The sequence below is a fragment of the Pseudorasbora parva genome, chromosome 9 (assembly GCF_024679245.1).
Source record: "Pseudorasbora parva isolate DD20220531a chromosome 9, ASM2467924v1, whole genome shotgun sequence".
In the NCBI taxonomy this organism is placed as follows: domain Eukaryota; kingdom Metazoa; phylum Chordata; class Actinopteri; order Cypriniformes; family Gobionidae; genus Pseudorasbora; species Pseudorasbora parva.
In genome coordinates, this window is record NC_090180.1 from 45,222,418 (window position 1) to 45,244,032 (window position 21,615).

The 21,615-nt window shown below is 46.3% G+C and overlaps 1 protein-coding gene across 2 annotated transcripts in view; it reads left to right on the forward strand.

Annotated features, from left to right (window-relative positions):
• LOC137089269 (CUGBP Elav-like family member 5) overlaps positions 1-21,615 on the forward strand; it is a 229,676-nt gene that overhangs the window by 201,348 nt on the left and 6,713 nt on the right. Inside the window, exons 8-11 of one of the 2 annotated variants that reach the window (XM_067452808.1) lie at positions 4,710-4,922; positions 6,131-6,223; positions 6,551-6,694; positions 11,902-12,073. In XM_067452808.1, coding sequence (XP_067308909.1) covers positions 4,710-4,922; positions 6,131-6,223; positions 6,551-6,694; positions 11,902-12,029 — 578 coding nt within the window. In that variant the 3' untranslated portion in view covers positions 12,030-12,073. The remainder of the gene's footprint in view (positions 1-4,709; positions 4,923-6,130; positions 6,224-6,550; positions 6,695-11,901; positions 12,074-21,615) is intronic. The other variant, XM_067452809.1, reaches the window with a different exon arrangement.

Consider the following 21,615-nt stretch of genomic DNA (forward strand, 5'->3'; position numbering starts at 1 on the left):
CCATGAGTGGTCGCTCATCCCAGGGTCTATGGCAGGAACATCAGCGGCACTGGCACGTAAATCGGCTAGAGATGCTCGCAGTGTTTCTTGCATTGAAACAGTTCCTGCCCGACCTCAAGGGGCCACCATGTGCAGACAACACATCGGTGGTCATCTATATAAATCACCAGGGGGGTCTGAGGTCCCGTCCGTTGGACAATTGGCACATCGGATCCTCCTGTGGGCCCAAGGGAAATTGCTGTCAGTCAGAGCAGTATATATCCCGGGGGTCCTGAATCAGGAAGCAGACAGCCTGTCGAGGCAGGGGCCGAGGCCCGGGGAATGGAGACTCCACCCAGAAGTGGTGGAGCTCCTATGGAAGGTATATGGGAGCTATTTGCTTCGGCGGAGAGTTCTCACTGCCCGCAGTAGTTTCTCTGACCCATCCAGCCCCGCTGGGGTGGATGCCATGGTACAGGGGTGGCCGAGGCTACCTCTGTACGCCTTCCCCCCGATTGTCTTGCTTCCAGGAGTTCTGGAGAGGGTACGCCGGGACGGGGCCCAGGTACTCCTAGTGGCTCCGTACTGGCCGACCCGAGTATGGTTTTCGGACCTGATATCTTTCCTGGAAGGCTCTCCGATGGAGATTCCGACCAGGAGGGATCTACTCTCTCAGGCGGGCGGGAGATTCCTGCACCCACGCCCAGAGATGTGGAAACTGTGGGCCTGGCCTCTGAGGGGGCTAGGCTCATAGAGGAAGGTCTCTCGGCCGAGGTCGTAGAGACCATCCTTCACTCCAGAGCTCCGTCCACGAGGAAACTGTACGCTCTGAAAGGGAAACTTTTCTCAGCATGGTGCAGAGAACGCCAGTGGGACCCAGTTAACTGCCCGGTTGGTACAGTGCTGGAGTTTCTGCAGGCGAGGTTCTCGGCAGGGTTGACCCCCTCCACAATAGAGGCGTACGTGGCGGCCTTGGGTGCCGTCCACGTCCCTTTGGGTGGAGTGTCTTGGGAAGACACCCTCTAATTACACGTTTCCTCCGTGGCACTTTAAGGTTGAGGCCTGTTATGCACTCATGTCTAGAGTTTGCGCCGGGTTTTCTCATCCCAGGCCGGGTTATGTCCCCAAGGTTCCTACGAGCCCACGGGGCCCCATTACTCTTCAAGCATTCTGTCCTCCTCCTTTCACGACGTCAGACCAGGAAGATTAATCTGCTGTGCCCTGTTAGAGCACTAGATACTATGTCCACAGAGCTGCCCTGTGGAGGAAAACTGATCAGCTGTTTGTCTGTTTCGGGCCCCCTAAGAAGGGGCCCCAGTATCTAAGCAGAGGATGAGCAAGTGAGTGGTCGAGGCCATCTCACTTGCTTATGAGGCGGCCGGGCAGCAGTCTCCACTGGCTGTCCGGACGCATTCAACCAGGGGTATGGCTGCTTCTTAAGCACTTTTGTCGGGGGCGTCCCTCCACGATATTTGTAAACGCGGCCGGATGGTCGTCTCCTTTAACTTTCGTCAGGTTCTATGAACTAGACCTGGCATCTACAGTTGGGGCACAGGTACTCTCGTAACCGTGTGCGCTTCGGCTTCACACATACGAGACACTTGGTCCTATGGCGATGTGGGTATAAGCGTTCTCACAGCGTTTCGACGCAGCTCGAGTTCCCCGAAAGGGAACGTCTCAGGTTACGTATGTAACCCTAGTTCCCTGAGGGAACGAGACGCTGCGTCGCTCTGCCATACTCCCGGCGTGTCCGTGATCACTTACTTCAGGCTTTATCAGAAGCTAGTTCCTGTTTGTGTTCGCGGACCTTTTATAGTCTCCGGTTGATGACGTCATCACGTCGGCGACGTCATCACGTCGGCGACGATCGATCTTTTTTCCGATGGAATGGTTCTACAGGCGCTTCACGACGCATTAACGCAGAGGCGTTCTCACAGCGTTTCGACGCAGCGTCTCGTTCCCTCAGGGAACTAGGGTTACATACGTAACCTGAGACGTTTTCTCAACTTAGGGTCAATAGTCGTACAAACATTGTTTGAGTTATCTCAACTTTTTTCATGTTAAATAGTTGAATACATTTTAAAAGCTGAATTTTTCATACAAAACATACGTTGGATTTTTTACAGTGTATTGTCAATGTTGAAAACGTGCTGCTTCATATTTTTGTGGAAAGCATAATGCATTTTTGTCAGGATTCTTTGATCAATTTAAAATAAAACATTTACTGTCACTTTTGATCCTTCCCTCGCAACAAATCCTTACCTTTTTACCTTTTTTATAATATTTTTTATTTATTTTTTTACCTTTGAATTACTTGATTTTATCAATAAATAATATAATTTAAGCTCATTCTTTACTTTCTTTCAACTTAAATTCAAAATAACTCTCCAATGCATGCATAACCCAGCTCAAAACAGCTCAAAATGTGGATTATTATAAATTGGGTCAATTTTAAATAATTAATTAAACAATTAAAAAATAATACCACTTGCTCTTGTCACTAGATGGCCTGTTCTGCTGGGTCCTAAAGTCAGTTCTTGAGTTTATCACTATAGACATTATAAAATCATTTTTTGCTTTTAATATTTTTTATACTTTTTTATATATATATATATATATATGTTAGGTTTTCATGTGTGTACAGAAGCAGTACTCACATTCCTTTCATTCCTAAACTTGGTCAAATTGACCCGAAGGATTTGTTACTTTTTTATTACAACCGCATAAACTCCTCAAATCTAGTTTAAAAAAAAGAAAAAAGATGTCTATCCGTGGTTCAAGTGTGACAGAAGTCCTAAGGTCTTGGACCACTTCGATGTACACACAAATGTTTCATTTATTTTTTATTAATTGCTGAAACTAAATCATATTGCTTAATAATTTTTTTCTTTACAATTTCTTCAGACCCTACAGGCTATTTGAGAAGGATCTTTAGTTTAGAAAGTCATCTAGTGTGTTAAACTGGTCAAGATGGTTAGTTGGCAGACGACTCTGGACGAGCTACAAACCAGCTATCATGTCCCTGATACTGCAGGACCTGGTTTTGGGGTTTTTCAGCAGGACCCTTGTTCATTATGATCTACGATTTAAAGCTATAAACCAGCTACTTTGTTCCAAAATCCAGCTACCACCTTAAGCTGGTTTTCTCCAGGAGTGTTACATAAGACCAGACAGCACAGAAATGCATGATGTGTTTGAGTGGACTCGGACTCAGATGCTTTCTTTTTTTCTATTCGACTTCAGATCAGACATTAAAGAGCGCAGTCCTCTGAGAGAACCGCACACACCCTTCAAAGTCTACAAATCACACTGAACACTACACAAAGACAACAGTCAGGAGAGATGATGATATTTCTCTGGCTCTCTCATACCTTTTGTATTTCTCAGTGATTTCATCATGTGTGATGAACGCTTGAAAGAACATCTATGTTCCTTGTATGCAGAAGCTCTGGCATTTTACGTAACATTTAATGTTTCACACAAATATATTAAAACTAAAAGGTTGGTTTTCAGGTGAACTATTCGTTCATCTGTGGCTTGTTTTTGCCGCTCTTCTGGCGTGTTTATCTAACACCTGCTCTGTTCCACATTTGACTGACAGTAAAGTTGAAGCGTGTGGATCTGTTCAATATTAGACACAGCCAGCAGCACATCAGACATCAGTTCATAATCACGCTTCTGCATCTCACGTCTACTGTACTGTGCTGTTTGTGAGGCTTTGTGTTGTCAATTACCTGAAGGATATTAAGTACATGTAGTATACTTAAAATACCGTTGAAAAGTTTGGGGTTGGTGACATTGTTTCTGAAAGAAGTCTCTTGTCTCTTGAAAGAAGTTGGTATGCTCACCAAGGCTGCATTTATTGTTATGTGAGTGTGTGTGTGTGTGTGTGTGTGTGTGTGTGTGTGCGTGCGTGCGTGCGTGCGTGCGTGCGTGCGTGCGTGCGTGCGTGCGTGCGTGCGTGCGTGCGTGCGTGCGTGCGCGAGCGCTTGCGTGTGTGTGCGTGCGTGCGTCCATGCGTGTGTGTGTGTGTGTGGTTCAGGTATTCCCCACAAAGATGGAACTATCCTAAATCTTTATCCTTGTGGGGACATTTTTTGATCCCCATGAGGAGAAAAAGCTATAAATCTATTAAAAAAGTGATGCTAAAAAAATTTAAGGTATGGGATAAAAAAAAAAAAAAAAAATCATATAGAGTAATACAAATAATGATGTCAATGGAAAGTCCCCATTAAATATGAAAACCGAGCATCAAATGGTCAGATGTCCTCACTTATATACTGTAGTATTATGACAACCGATAAGTGAGGACATTGTACTGGTCCTTGCTAGTTAAAAAGACTCCTAAATCTGCGTACGTGCATGCGCGTGTGTGTGTGTGTGTGTGTGTGTGTGTGTGTGTGTGTGTGTGTGTGTGTGTGTGTGTGTGTGTGTGTGTGTGTCTGTAAAGAATTCACTTAGAATTCAGACTGAACACGTGTAGAAACCCCAGATCATGCCTGAATTTGCCCTCCAGGCATAAACCGGTTACATCCACAGTGTGCTGAATCAATATCAGCTGTCAGCACATTCTGACATGGAATCAATTCCAATGTAGAATCAATGTGGAAAAGTGAGTTGAAACAACAAAATATCATTAAAACGGCAGTAATTAAAAGTGATTCCAGCTTGTGAAGTTCAGTTTCAACATGACGCTGGTCTCGGATCAGTGATTTTTGTGTCCGTCTCAGCAGGTTTGAGCTCTCCGCCAGCTAATCTGGCCTCCTCTGGCGTGCCGAGCATCGTGACTCCCATTGTTAACGGATTCAGCGGAATCCCTCACCAGCCCAACGGTCATCCAGTAGAGGCGATGTACACCAACGGCCTGCCGTCATACTCCACCCAGAGCCCGACCGCAGCCGACACGCTTCAGCAGGCCTTCACGGGCGTCCAGCAATACACAGGTACACACACATCTGTGCTCAGGAGAAATTGTGGAGATCTGTTATGTTTCAAGTGTCAATATTTCCACTAAAATTCCTCTGGACATAAAAGAATCAATAGTTGTCATCCAGTACACCCTTAAAAATAAAGGTGCCAGGAACAGTGATGCCATGAAGACCTAGCCTGACAAGCCAGACCCACATCAAGATGTTTGGTCTGGAAACTCACCATTGACAGCTCAATCCGAGGGGCGGATAAACGGTTGTCTTTCAAACTCCCTCTGCACGCGATAGGATAGCGCTACAACCAACCAGAGCAACGAAGGTGAAGCAGAGCTCATTGATAGATTAAACATTCGCCGTATCCGGTTGGCTAAACTCCGAACACATCTTCCCTTTTTAAGAATGACTTCAGTGCCGTTCTTTGTTCTTTTCTCAGAGAAAAGCTTAACTCCAAGTCTTCCAGAGTCGCAGTCAAAGCTGATTCGCAAGGCCGCCGTTTGCCAGTTTCTGTGTTTACTAGAAGCACGCAAGCGCAATCTGGCCGTCATTATGTTAAGCCCCGCCCACCGACTCTATACACGATGTGATTGGCCTGACCAGAGTTTGGCGATTACAGCTCAGAAGGGTATTGAGAGTTGCTAGACGACACTTGCGGCGGATTAGATTTGCTGCCGCTAGGGTGTGTCTAGATTTCTAGGATAACAAAGACCCATTTTTGGTTTCTCAAAGAACCGTTTTGTAAAAAAGGTTCTTTAAAGAACCATCGTAATCATTTAAAGAAGCTTTTTGCACTGCAAAGAACCATTGTAGAAACTGTGAAACATTTCTTCAGAACCATTTGCTCTCTATTTAATCTTCTCTTTAGCAGAGATGTTATAAAGAGATCCTACTTGTGACTGTGTTCATGCAGTAGATATTGTCACAAATGTCACTTTCCCAGAAAAATAACTTTGCTCATGGAGTATTATTGCTGGTAGGTGACTTTGCTGTGATTGAAACCTCAGGTTGTATTTGAATTTCCTGGATATTACAGCTATCATACGGATGCCTAGAGATCTGTCATTTTAAATCAGTTTGATATATGATGAACGTGCTTTCAGATTTCATTGCACTGTGATCCTGTCATATTTCATTAGCATATAAAGGTCAACCTTCGTCTTGTCCTTATTCTTGCCTCATCTGTCCCTCTCTTTCTCTCTCTTGTATGATTATTCTCATTTCTGCAGCCATATATCCTGCCACAACACTGACCCCTATAGGTCAGACACTGCCACAGCCTGCTCAAATCATCCAGCAACAACAACAGCAGCAGCGGGAAGGTTAGTGGCAGATATCACAGCCTTCTTTTATTTCACTTTCATCCCTACAATGAGCCAATGATATGTCTATCTAGAAGCATCAACTTTCGTGTCAAGATTTTACAAATGAGATCCATTTTTGAATCTTTACTTTCAATTATATTACCATCAGGTGTTTCCTGATTGGCTCGTCACATTTGAACATTCTCTTCATTTGAAAATAGAAAATAAAATATCTCAGTGGCGCATGATTTGTTTAATTGTATTGCCATGTGTTTAATGCATGTGTATTTGACTGATGCACTAAATAAATAATACATGTCACAGGTTTCTATCTGTCTGCTTCAGGTCCCGAGGGCTGCAACTTGTTTATCTATCACCTGCCGCAGGAGTTTGGCGATAACGAGCTAATGCAGATGTTTATTCCGTTCGGATCCGTCATCTCGTCAAAGGTGTTCATGGATCGAGCCACCAATCAGAGCAAATGTTTCGGTCAGACACCGCTTCCTGCTTTCAAACACACCCTATATTTTAACCTAATCAGTTGATCAAATATCAGGAACCAAAATACTTTTTCAATTTTATACAATCATGGTCAAATGTTGGCAACAAAGCAAAAATATAAGCAATATCCTTCAGTTTTTCAGCATCTTTTGCATATTTGAACCGTCTCCAGCAGTGACTATGATTTTGAGATCCATCTTTTTACACTGAGGACGACTGAGGGCCTCAAACACAACATTCACTGATGCTCCAGAAGGAAACACAACACAGCGTCTTAGGAGCATATTATTATTATTTTTTTAATATATATATTTAAAAAAAACTAATCATTTAATACTTGCATGTTTCCCAGGAGACAAATTAAGTACAATTTACCTTGATCTTCAAATTGAAGTTTTCACCCCGGCTCATAAAGGGATTCTTCACCGCTTTTTCATATTACCGTAAACTGTGTTATTCCCAGAACTAAAACGAGTTGATACATACCTCTCTCGTCTCAGTGCGTGCACTTAATCTCTCTGACACGCGGTGACGATCTGATAGCATGGGAGGGGGAGATGTGAGGGGGGATTTTTCAGCCGGGACTTTTTACTGCGCCGGGTCGAAGTACTCTCAGAAGTGCTATTTCGCCACACATTATAGTTCTCCTTTTTAATCCGCTTAGAAAAACAGCACTTTTTATGTTATGTCATCATACTTGATTGTTCAGTTATTGGTGTAACTGTATTTAAATAGGGAAAACATGGAGCTGTTTGGTGGCTTCTAACTTGATCTCTGTTTGGTACCATAGTGAATGAACTGGGCTTAGTGGGCTAAGCTAAATGCTATCAGATCGTCACCGCGTGTCAGAGAGATTAAGTGCACGTACTGAGACGAGAGAGGTATGTATCAACTCGTTTTAGTTCTGGGAATAACACAGTTTACGGTAATATGAAAAAGCGGTGAAGAATCCCTTTAAGAGCCGGGGTGATTAAAGGGATTCTTCACTTTAATCAGTATTAGCACTTTGAGATTTTGTTTAATATAAACTGCATTATAAATAAAATGTATTATTATTATTATTATTATTATTATTAAGTATCCCTTTAATGCGTGTGTTTCCTTCTGGAGCGTCAGTGGATGTTTGAAACATTTTTAATAGTTGTGTTTAAGTCCCTCAATTGTCCTCAGTGTTAAAATATGGATCTCAAAATCAACAAAAGTTGGCAACAAAGCAAAAATATAAGCAATATCCTTCAGTTTTCCAGCATATTTTGCATATTTGAACCGTCTCCAGCAGTGACTATGATTTTGAGATCCATCTCTTCACACTGAGGACGACTGAGGGACTCAAACACAACATTCACTGATGCTCCAGAAGGAAACACAACACAACGCCTTAGAAGCCAATTTAAAAATAAAATAAAATTAGTACTGCCCTTTAGAAGCCACAGAAGATACTTGCATGTTTCCCGGGAGACAAATTAAGTACAATTTACCTTGATCTTCAAATTAAAGTTTTCACCCCGGCTCTTAATGCGTGCGTTTCCTTCTGGAGCATCAGGGGATGTTTGAAAGGTTTTTAATAGTTGTGATTGAGTCCCTCAATCCTTCTCAGTGTTAAAAGATGGATCTCAAAATCATACAGTCACTGCTGGAGACGATGCAAATATGCAAAATATTCTGGAAAACTGAAGTATCATTTTTCTGAAGATCGTTGGGCTTAAGAACAACCCTCACAAAACAAAAAACAGCCGTGGATCATCCAGGCAACGACACACAGTATTAACAGCATTTTGAACAGATAACTTTTTGTCTTCTGGACTTTATGTAAAACATTTATTTTTATAAAACATCCATGACAGAAATAAATAATAAAATCACATGCATTTTGTATGATCCCTCTTGTCTGGCCACCTCCACATTTAGGCCAATCAAACACATTTGGCACAATGTGAACCTGGCGCAATGCAACACCAGGCGCGATGCAAGTGTTTTTTGCTAGTTTCAGCCTGACGCAGTTTTCATTTTCAGATCCAGCGCCAAATTGTTGAAATAGCAAACGCACTCGCGTCCATCTTGTTCAGAAGTATTGTTGGTGTGTTGCTATTTTAAGGAACTGAAAACGACTGACCATTGACCAACAAAAACCTGTTTTGTTTTTTAAGGGCGCGTTTTTTTTTTTGTAATGTGTGCCTATAGGCGCTTGCACACACTCTGCAGCAGCACACAAACATTTTTAAATATTACAGATTAAAGAATTCCTCTCTGGAGAAGGATTCAGTCTTTCCGCGCCCAAATTCTGCCACGTAAATAGTAAATCCACGATGGTGCGAACGCAACTGGCTTTTAAAGGGAATGGGAGATCATGAGACTCTGAATGGTTTATTGCACGTTACGGCAAAAACACACCCATGACTCTTTTAGTTAAAGCTACACTGTGTAACTTTTTTAGTTTATTCTTAGCTAAAAACACTTAGTTCTTTCAAAAATATATGTGCTCATTAATGTATATTTACGTCTTTCATGTGATAAAGTATTTTCGTAAGTTTATAATATGCCATTGAAAATACATACGGGTGAGGGGTTTGAATGCCGGTCGTCATATTGCCCCTCCATCTTGAAAGTACATTAGCCAAAGAGGGACATACTATGAGGCGCCACGTAGGATTTAAATCAAACTTCGCTTATCAATACATACATAACACACGTGCATATACACCTATACATTACTCGCATATACATGTATACTATTGGATGTTCAAAATACATATATGAAATACACGTGCACACTAATATGAAATCCATACCAATACACATAATGTTAGTAATGAATGCATACACACTTGTGAATAACTTGCATATACATATAAACTTGACGCACGCATAGACCTATAAATACTTGCATATACATATAAACTTCCATGCATATACACCTATAAATATTCGCATATACATATAAACTTCCATGCATATACACCTATAAATACTCGCATATACATATAAACTTCCATGCATATACACCTATAAACACTCACACATACATATACACTCACTGCACGCAGACACACCTATACTCACTCGCACATACATATAAACTCGATGCGCGCGTACACATCCATAAAACACTCACGCATACATACAAAATAAAATGTGGATGCATGCTTTAGTTCGATCTCAAAATGGGCGGGCACAAAACGCCCCTTTCCTCTGATTGGTCAACCAAAGATCAAGCCGCACCATTCTTATCTCCAGAACTCCGCTCCGCGCAATCTTCATTTATAGGCCTAGCGCTTCTTACAATACAGATTATTTCAAAGCAGCTTTACAGATAATATAAAAATTAATAGACATAGTTTTTTTGGCTTTACCAACAGCTCTAAGATAAAGTTTATCGAGCTATTAAAGTTCTTGATTGAATCACTTTCGTTGTAAAAATCATTAAAGGGCTACTTCAGCGCTGGGAAGATGAATCTGTATTTAAACTGGGTCATCAATGTAGTAGAAATGTGAAATTATTTTTGAATTTGGTGTCTTCTAGACTGAGAAAAGACAGAAAATGCATTTTTGTCCCATGGGGATGAAAGACTACAATTCCCAGAATGCTTCGCTGCCCTGTGCCATTCCCAGCGCCACCAACTTGATTACAGTGACTGAGTTAGAGAAGACACTACAATTAAAAACTGAACGTGCCTGTTTAATATAATGAGTGAGTCTCCGCGCGAGTATTACAGCACTGAGCACTAACTGCACGAGTGATGAGAGCTGAGGTAATCGCGACTACACTCGCGGCATACATTCACAACGAGAGTTCAGTCTGGCGCTTTTCAGTTCATGCCTTTACAAGCTTAACTTTCATAGAAATTAATTTGAGAAGTTAAAAGACTTACATTGCTCACCATAGCTCCGTTTAAATGAGTGCCTGTAGCTGAGCTGAGCTCTCCCTGCAAGCTGAGTGTTATCTCCCATCCCCCATGCGCGGATTCAAAACATGCGGTAATGGCTCCCTCTGCTGGCTGTAGTCTTTAGCCTTTGGGCAAACATTCCTCCTATGATGCAAAAATCGTCAATTTGCATCATAGGAGGAATTTTTCCAGAAATAAAATGCATAAATCTCTTGTCTCAGGGAGATATGAGGGGGGAAAGCACAATCATTTGAATATACTCCAGGGTTTCTACTGATACAAAGCCATATGCTAATCGCTGAAGTAACCCTTTAACTCAAGACGCTTAAATGACATCTTTTTAACTGAAAACAGAACAGAAACAGAAATGCCGTTCATTTACATGTTTTAGAAACTATGAATTAACACATTGAAAAATAAAGCCAGACATGAATATATATTTCTATATTTATTGTCACCAATTAGCGTCATATATTAATTAGTCAAACAAGGCTACCTTTTTAAAATAGCTATATCTTATTAAATATAGGCATGCCATCTTTTAATTTAAAATCTTAAATTTATTCAATACAATTAGAGTTTGAAACTATATTGTTTCAGCCCAATATCCTGCGCTGCAGAGGTGGCAATGTGTGTGTGTGTGTGTGTGTGTGTGTGTGTGTGTGTGTGTGTGTGTGTGTGTGTGTGTGTGTGTGTGTGTGTGTGTGTGTGTGTGTGTGTGTGTGTGTGTGTGTGATGGGTAGGTTAGGGGTCAGGGGCAGTGTAGGGGGATAGAATGTACAGTTTGTACGGTATAAAAAACATTACGTCTATGGAGAGTCCCCACAAAGATAGTGAACCGTGTGTGTGTGTGTGTGTGTGTGTGTGTGTGTGTGTGTGTGTGTGTGTGTGTGTGTGTGTGTGTGTGTGTGTGTGTGTGTGTGTGTGTGTGTGTGTGTGTGTGTGTGTGTGTGTGTGTGTGTGTGTGTGTGTGTTTAATGAAGGTTTATTGGTCTCCTCACTCACACCAAAAGCCTCAACTGTCTGGAATCACATATATTTATATTAATTCTCCGCACACCACACAGGGTCTCTCGGGAACATGATCCCTGTTCAGAAATCAAGCCGCTTCTCTCTCTCCTTCCACTTAGTTTGATTTGATTTAGTCTTCTCAGTCTATTTGTTTCCTTGAGGATTTGTTGTCCAATACTTTCTACATGAATTAAAAAAGAGTAAATGTGGATGTGGCCTAATACAGTTATACCGCAGGGACTGTGATATACACACGACACATACACACACAGTCTCATCCAGACTCTCTCTTCTCTGCAGGCTTTGTGAGCTTTGATAACCCCGGCAGCGCTCAGGCTGCGATCCAGGCCATGAACGGCTTCCAGATCGGCATGAAACGCTTGAAAGTGCAGCTGAAACGGCCGAAGGACGCCAGCCGTCCATACTGACCACAACCAGGGATGCATACGTGCACTCTCAGCCATTAGGAGAGGTAGGCCACAGCACACGGATCAAAAAGTCTATATTTTTAATGATGACAAAGTTGTCCATCATAGCATACTGCAGGCTTATGTAAAATATCTGGTTCCCTTTCAGTCGGTCACGTTCGACGTACGTCAGAACTGAACCGACGAATGGGATCTTACTTTAGAGACCAATCCTACTTCGAGCATCTAACAACGAGCCAATGAAATTTGGCATGCGATCACGCATTCCACGCTCCGCCCCGCAGCGCGGGTATAAATAGGAAGTGGAATGGTAGATCAGCGCTTTCTACTTCGGAGCCGAACAGTTTCATTTGCTGTTTCTACGAAGAGCTTTCTGACTACGAGTCAAATTCCTGTGAACGAGAGTTTGCCAGTGCGGGTGATACGGCGCGTCAGCGAGAGACCGTCCACATCAGTGACTGAGTGTACAAAGAGCTGTTGGTTCGCTGAGCGTTTCCTTACATTACACTACATTACAGTTGGTTCGCTGGGCGCTACACACATATCACTGAGAGCTCACGCAGGCTTGCACTATCGAACTGCGTGGAGCCGCGGTCATCTCCCTGAGTGCTTCAGCACTAAAAGAGCAACTTCCATTCACAAAAGAGCAACACGGTTTGACCCTGCGTCTTTTTCAAGATGTCATTCGAGCCGTGTGTTTCTGGGTGCGGTCGATTTCTGTCTCCGCTTGACGGACACGTTCGTTGTCTCTCGTGTCTGGGCGCACAGCACGCTGAGGCTGCGTTCGTGGATGAGACATGTTCCCATTGCGGGAATATGTCCATTGCAGTGTTGCGGTCCCGTCTCCAATACCTCAGAAGAGGTGGAACGCCATCGTCCATCCCCCGATCTAGTGGTCCTCCAGCTGCAAAGCAGAGGGCTACTACTTTGGCTGATGACCTTGGTGGGGACCTGAGGGTGTCGGTCAGGGTAAACCCGACGGGTCTCACGGCTCCTCGGGCCCCTCCCCCCTCCACTGTACCGGTGGAGCTTCCGGAAGGGCGCGCTGACCTCCCACGTGGAGCGCCAGTCGTCTCTTTTGGGGCTCCGGCGGAGGACCAGATGTCGGTTGCTGCATCGGGGGATGAGCTAATGGGTTCCGAGGATGAAGACTCGGCTGCGCTGCCCCCTTCGGGTGTGACAGCGTTGCCCGAGTCTGACCCGGAACTTACGGCTATGCTTGCCCGGGCCGCCGCAAGTGTCGGGCTTGAGTGGAACCCTCCACCACGTCCCGAACCTTCGCGGCTGGATGATTGGTTTCTCGGGACGGGTCGCGCTGGTTCTCAGCGTCCCGCCCCGGTGCCTTTCTTCCCGGAAGTGCATCAGGAGCTCACGAAGTCCTGGGTAGCGCCGTACAGCGTACGCCAGCGATCGACTGACTCCTCCATCCTCACCACTCTCGATGGTGGTGCAGCTAAGGGTTACGAGGGGATCCCTCTAGTCGAGCGGTCGGTTGCGATGCACCTGTGTCCTAAGACCGCTGCGGACTGGAGGCACGCCCCGCGTCTCCCCTCCCGGGCGTGTAAGTTCTCGTCCGGCTTGACGGGCAAGGCTTACTCAGCCTGCGGGGAAGCTGCATCAGCTTTGCATGCCATGGCGCTCCTGCAGGTCCACCAGGCCAAAGCGCTCATGGAACTGCACGAGGGTGGTTCCGACCAGGCAGTTATGCAGGAACTGCGAGCCGCGACGGACCTCGCCCTCCGGGCGACGAAAGTCACGGCCCGCTCCCTGGGTCGGGCGATGTCCACCTTGGTGGTCCAGGAACGCCACCTGTGGCTGAACCTGACAGACATGCGGGATTCGGACAAGGTTCGGTTTCTAAACGCCCCTGTCTGTCAGGCCGGCCTCTTCGGCGACGCCATCGAGGACTTTGCCCAGCAGTTCTCGGTGGCCAAGAAGCAGACGGAGGCCATCAAAAACATCCTGCCCCGGCGGCCCGCTGCTGCCTCCACCCAGCCGCCCGGGGCAGTCCCCCAGTCTGCTCGTCGCCGAGGGCGTCCTCCACCGTCCGCCTCCGCCCCTGCCAAGCCCAAGCAGCAGCCTCCACCCGCGAAGCAGGGCGCCGGACGCAAGGGGGCCGCCCAACCCGTCCAAGGGCCCGCCAAACCTGCCGGCAAGCGTAAGGGGAAGCGGCCCTGAGACGGGCAGCCCAGGGAGAAGAGGAGCTGCTCTGAGGGAGATGATGTCCGCATCCCTCCCACCCCCCCGGAGGAGGACCGGGGGGGCAACACTGGTTACAACATCTCTGCCGCTGGCTCTCCGGAGTCCAGCGGTACCCACATTTTCACCAAAAGAGCAATTTCCTCTCTCTCTGGGCCCCAAGAGGGTCAGGTTGGCAGTGTGCGACGCCCACGGGCCTTGTCACTCCTTTCCTACCCTCCCGTCGCCAGGGGGCAGCTGTGTGGGCCTCGAGGACGCTCCCGGGCCTTCTCACCCACACACTGCCTCTCTCGTGAGCACTCAGTCAACACTCCGGGCCGCCCACGGGCCTTCCGGGTCGGGGCTGAGTGCTTCACTTCCCTGCCTCCGGGCAGTGGACAGCAGAGTGGGCTCCGAGGACGCCCCCGGGCCTTCTCACCCACTCTCTGTCCACACTACGGGCCGCCTCCGGGCCTCCCGAGTCGGGCCAGAGTACTCCGCTTCGCTGCCCCACCCCGGGCACGTCTGTGGTGCCGTTGGTCCCGCTTGTACGGTCTCTGGGGGCCTGGCTAGGTCTCCCCAGGCCGTCTCGCTGGCTCATCCGTACCATCAGACTCGGCTACGCGATTCAGTTCGCACGCCGGCCACCCAAGTACAAGGGCATCCTCTTCACCTCCGTGCGAAGCAGCGATGCTCAAGTCTTGCGGTCAGAGATCGAGGTCCTACTGGCGAAGGACGCGTTTGAGCCGGTTCCTCCAGCCGATATGAAGACGGGGTTTTACAGCCCCTACTTCATTGTGCCCAAGAAAGGGGGTGGGTTACGGCCAATCCTGGACCTGCGAGTTCTGAATCGGGCCCTGCACAAGCTCCCGTTCAGGATGTTGACGCAGAAACGCATTTTCCAATGCATCCGTCCCCAGGATTGGTTTGCAGCGATCGACCTGAAGGACGCGTACTTCCATGTGTCTATTCTCCCTCGACACAGACCGTTCCTACGCTTTGCGTTCGAGGGGAAAGCATATCAGTACAAGGTCCTGCCCTTCGGGCTGTCCCTGTCGCCCCGCGTCTTTACGAAGGTCGCGGAGGCAGCCATTGTTCCACTCAGAGAACGCGGCGTTCGGATTCTCAACTACCTCGACGATTGGCTGATCCTAGCCCAGTCGAAGGACCAGTTGTGCGAACACAGGGACCTGGTGCTCAGTCACCTCAGCCAGTTGGGCCTTCGGGTCAACCGAGAGAAGAGCAAACTCTGTCCCACACAGAGGATCTCTTATCTCGGTATGGAGCTGGACTCGGTCAACCGGACGGCGCGCCTCACCGAGGAGCGAGTCCAGTCGGTGTTGAACTGCTTGAATATGTTCAAGAGCAGGACAGCGGTCCCACTGAAAGTCTTTCAGAGGCTCCTGGGGCATATGGCATCTGCAGCCGCGGTCACGCCGCTCGGATTGCTTCATATGAGACCGCTTCAACGCTGGCTCAATGGCCGAGTCCCGAGGTGGGCGTGGCAGAGCGGTCAGTACCGGGTCCCAGTGACTCTTTACTGCCGCCAAACCTTCAGCCCGTGGTCCAGCACTTCGTTTCTCCGGGCCGGGGTGCCCCTAGAACAAGTGTCCAGGCATGCTGTGCTATTCACGGATGCCTCCACCACAGGCTGGGGGGCCACGTACAACGGGCATACAGTTGCTGGTCTGTGGACGGGGCCGCAATTGCATTGGCATATCAATTGCCTCGAGTTACTGGCAGTACATCTGGCACTCCGCCGCCTCAAGGGGCCGCTGCGTGGCAAGCATGTACTGGTCCGTACGGACAGCACCACGGCCGTTGCGTACATCAACCGTCAGGGTGGTCTACGCTCCCGTCGTCTGCTCCAACTCGCCCGCCACCTCCTCCTGTGGAGTCAGAAGCAGCTGAGGTCGCTTCGGGCCATTCATGTCCCTGGTGTGCTGAACCAGACAGCCGACGAGCTCTCTCGTCAGCCGACACCTCCGGGAGAGTGGCGACTCCACCCCCAGGCGGTCCAGCTGATATGGGACCAGTTCGGAGCCGCACAGGTCGACCTGTTTGCCTCTCCGGACTCGACCCATTGCCAGTGGTACTATTCCCTGACCGGGGGTACCCTCGGCACAGATGCACTGGCGCACAGCTGGCCCCGGGACCTACGCAAGTATGCGTTTCCCCCAGTGAGCCTTCTTGCACAGACTCTGTGCAAGGTCAGGGAGGACGAGGAGCAGGTCTTGTTAGTTGCGCCGTATTGGCCCAACTGGACCTGGTTCTCACAACTCACACTCCTCGCGACAGCCCCTCCTTGGCCGATTCCCCTGAGGAAGGACCTTCTTTCTCAGGGACGGGGCACGCTATGGCACCCGCGTCCAGACCTCTGGAATCTTCATGTCTGGTCCCTGGACGGGACGCGGAGGTTCTAGATGGACTACCACAAGCTGTCGTAGATACCATCGCTTCAGCTAGAGCCCCCTCTACGAGGCGCCTCTATGCTCTGAAGGGACGGGGCACGCTATGGCACCCGCGTCCAGACCTCTGGAATCTTCATGTCTAGTCCCTGGACGGGACGCGGAGGTTCTAGATGGACTACCACAAGCTGTCGTAGATACCATCGCTTCAGCTAGAGCCCCCTCTACGAGGCGCCTCTATGCTCTGAAGTGGAACCTGTTCGTTGAGTGGTGCGCTTCCCGCCGGGAAGACCCCCGAAGGTGTTCGATCAGTGTCGTGCTTTCCTTCCTGCAAGATGGGTTGGAGAGAAGGCTGTCTCCCTCCACCCTCAAGGTATATGCTGCAGCAATAGCAGCGTACCATGATGTAGTAGAAGGTAAGTCCGTGGGGAAGCACGACCTAATCGTCAGGTTCCTCAGAGGTGCGAGGAGACTAAATCCTCCTCGTCCATCCTCGATACCCTCTTGGGACTTAGCTCTAGTGCTCAGAGCACTTCAGAGCCCTCCCTTCGAGCCTTTGGCGTCTTGTGAGTTGAAAATCTTGTCAATGAAGACAGTGCTCCTGACGGCATTGGCCTCGATCAAGAGGGTAGGGGACCTGCATGCACTTTCGGTCAACGAATCGTGCCTAGAGTTCGGGCCAGGTAACTCTCACGTCGTCCTGAGACCCCGGCCCGGATATGTGCCCAAGGTTCCTACCACTCCCTTCCGGGATCAGGTGGTGAACCTGCAAGCGCTGCCTTCGGAGGAGGCAGACCCAGCCCTGGCTTTGCTGTGTCCGGTCCGCGCTCTTCGCGCTTACGTTGACCGGACCCAAAGCCTTCGGACCTCAGAGCAACTCTTCGTCTGTTACGGAGGCCAGCAGAAGGGAAAGGCTGTCTCCAAGCAGAGGTTAGCCCACTGGATAGTGGATGCTATAGTCTTGGCCTACCAGTCCCAGGACGTGCCTTGCCCGTTCGGTGTAAGAGCTCACTCCACTCGGAGTGTTGCTTCTTCCTGGGCGCTGGCTCAAGGCGCCTCGCTGACAGACATATGTAGAGCTGCGGGCTGGGCGACACCTAACACGTTTGCTAGATTCTATAGCTTACGTGTAGAGCCGGTATCTTCCCGCATCCTCGCCCCCAGGGGCCAGGAGCGCTAAGTGCCCGTTCTAAGTGTCGGCTTGCGAAACGCCACTCCCGCCCTCTGGGCCGGATACGTGCGTCTATTGTCTCCAGTTGTGTTCCCCGGGAAACCGGCTAACCCTGTCGAGCTCCTCCGTCACCCCTCCGGTGTCAGACGTTGCGGACCGTCTGACGCCAGGCCTGCACCCGTATGGTTGTGAACGTGGCTGTAGGCTGGGTTCCATATGTAGCGGTTCCCTCACGGCAACCCCATATGTGTATTCTTCCACGGTACCAGCTACCCTTCGGGCTAGCCCCGTGTCTTTCCCTCGACAGAGCCCGCTCTGTCGTCTCTGGGCGTGTTCTTTCCCCCCTTCAATCAGGCTGGAACCACCCCAGAGACTGCCATATGTTGCACTACCCTGCCAGGTTAGTCCTTATGTGTGTTCTGCCACCTCTCCTTCCCTGAAGGACGTGGCCCCGCAGCGTACCCTCTCTCAAGAACGAGGTAGGCACGCTTTCCCAGCGTTATCCAATAGTCATTCTGAGTGGGTCTTGCAGAAACAGCAGTGACTGTACTCCCTGCTTGGAGCCCTGACTTCCGTACCATACTAGACGGTGCAGTGCGCTCAAGCAGGACGCTGGAAGGGCCAGCATCCTGGCGTTTTCCATAGGGATCCCATTCGTCGGTTCAGTTCTGACGTACGTCGAACGTGACCGACTGAAAGGGAACGTCTCGGTTACGTATGTAACCCTCGTTCCCTGAAGGAGGGAACGGAGACGTACGTCCCGTCGCCAGATGCTGTGCTTCCGCTGGGAGTCCGGTCACCTTTCGGCTCCTCAGTAGGAAAAGCGCTGATCTACCATTCCACTTCCTATTTATACCCGCGCTGCGGGGCGGAGCGTGGAATGCGTGATCGCATGCCAAATTTCATTGGCTCGTTGTTAGATGCTCGAAGTAGGATTGGTCTCTAAAGTAAGATCCCATTCGTCGGTTCAGTTCTGACGTACGTCTCCGTTCCCTCCTTCAGGGAACGAGGGTTACATACGTAACCGAGACGCTTTCTTGACTCATTCTGTGGAGAATATATCATACCCCTCGATCACAAGTGGAGGCCTCTAAATACAGATGTAAACGTTTTTGAGCTTTACTCGCCCCTAGACTCTCACCTCAAAGAAATCAGGAAAGTGGTTGAAATGGAAAAAATGTGTGGATTTAAACACCAGGTGTAAAAGGTGTAAACTCCCTCGTTCACTTGTGATCCGATCGACCACAATAGTTGTTATTAACAATAGTTTCTCCAGTTGTACATTGGCTTTGCAAAAAATCATTAATAGTGTTTATTTTATAGTGGTCTCTAAAAACTGTCAAAACAAGTGGAAAGATAGTTTCTGGCTATCACCAGACCAAGCTCAATTTAACACCCTCTGGTGCTCTTCGGTCATTTCTGACCGAAAACTTTTCTGTTTTAAAATTTTAAAAATCCCAGCTTCATCGGAATGATATGAAACTTGGTGACTTTTTTAGCATTAGGTATGTAAACACACAGAAAAATTGGGGTCATGATTCGAGCATGCTAATTGGTCGTAAAAAAATAAGTAACGTTCATTGTCTTTGGTCATAAATGACCGACCATAGGAATTGAATGGGAAATCGGCAAAAACACAAAAATTCTCAGAATATTTGTGTGTACAATCTACAAATCGGCCACAATGCTGAAAAAAAGTACACAGCAGTATAGGGATGACACTCTAAAACATCAGGTGTGTGATATTGATCCATCCACTCACACACGCACACTTATACACACACACACCCATGAAAAACTGAACCTATGAACCACATTTTTAATTATTAAAAACCACATCCTCGTCAGAATGATATGAAACTTGGTGACTTTTCTAACATTAGGTATGTAAACACACAAACAAATTGAGGGCATGATTCGAGCATGCTAAGTGGTTATAAAAAAAAATACTCCCACTTGCCTCTTCGGTCAAAAATGACCACCATAGGAAATTAATAAGAAATCTGCAAAAACACAAATTCACAGAAAAAAATCACCTTTTTAAAAAAAAAAAAATTTATATAAAAATAGTATTTGATATTTTTTAAATATATATTCAAATCCAGCTAAAAAAAATTATTGAAAGTGTTGAAAAGTGAACTTGGGAATTCACAAGCCCCTCCATAGAGACCTCTCGTGGATTACACCCATGGTTGCATAATTTCTTAAATAATTCCAAAAGAGGGGACTAATCTTTTTTTTTAAGTCTCTATTTTAGTCTCTAGTCTCTATTTTAACCTAAAATACTGCAATAAAAAAAAAAAAATATATATATATATATATATATATATAATCATTTTAAATGGCAAAAATAGACAATAATTTTTGCATAAATGTTAAAAAATACCATCAAATCATCTAAAAATACAAAATTAAAAAGAAAAAATATTATTGAAGAAAAATAAATTGCATTGGTTTTACTGGGGTGGAGGAAGTTTAATTTTTAGGTGTCCAGTCACTTATGACCGGGAAGACAACCAATGTAACCCCTAAACGAAGAGCACCAGAGGGTTAAGATTGAACATTGATCTGTGGAGTCTGCTCTGTATTTTCTACTGCACAAGAGGCGTGATAAACGGGCATAGTTCAAATTACTCTGTATGCAATTGGATAGTCCTTCAACCAATCAGACCAACAATCCATTGCTTCTCTATCTGTCATTGTATTAAACCCACCAATTGCGTGCCAGGTGGATAAACTTGTTTGTGATTGGTCCCCGCAAATTTGTAACAGAAGCAGGATAGAAATATGTACATGTTTCCAGCCTGAACTGCAGGGGGAAATCCAGTCTAGAAAAGATGCAAAAAAGTTGCAAACATTTTAATGTTTTGTGATAATTTCGAGAATTCTAATGACTCTTGATATGATTTTAAGAAGAATGCTGTAAAGATTAAGTACAGATTACAATACTGTAATATTATTTATTCATTGTAAACATCAGCAAAGGGATAATATCAGGCCTTATTTTTTCATTTCAACCTTAATTTTTTTTAAATACAATATTGTATACCAAATGGATGAATTCACACAACATCTGAGTATCCTAGTAAACATAGTCGGTTTTATTTTAAGTGAACATGAACAGTTGAGAAAGAAAACAAGTGTGTATCAGTATATTGGGTCTGTGCATCAGTTCTTAAAGTGACAGCAGCCTAATAAACCTGCTGCTGTCTGTGTTTTTAATGTGAAGACAAATACAAAGAAATCACTCCCTGCTCTTGACTGAACTGAACTTTTGTAACTTTATAAAGATTCATCTATATTTAATTTATACAGTGAAGAATATGCAGTGTTATTTCACATTTGATTATTAAAATTCTGTACCTGTAAACCCCCAAAAAACACTTTGTCATAACCTGGAGCAGCTCTAAATATGCACTGTGCAATTACATGAAAGATAAAATATGATAAACGGAATAAATAGTGAAATTAACAGAAGCTCAAGTCAGAATTAAGTGTTAAAAAGTCAGAATTGTGAGATATCACAATTATGTGTTATAAAGTTAGAATTATGTTTTATAAAGTCAGAAATATAAAGTCGCAATTATCTTTTAAAATGCTTTATTCTGAGCTGGAAACAAGCTTCCATTGATATCGGCAAGTACCAAAAAGTATCAGTATCGAACTTGTACTGGAAAAATGGTATCGGTGCATCCCTAATTATTATACATTTTGTCTATATGAGACATAATTATCAGTTATTGTTATCAGCCAAAATGTCTGTATTGCTACATCCCAAGCTTTGAGTATAAGTGTGTGTTAATAAATTTGGTCGTGGTCTACTTAACGT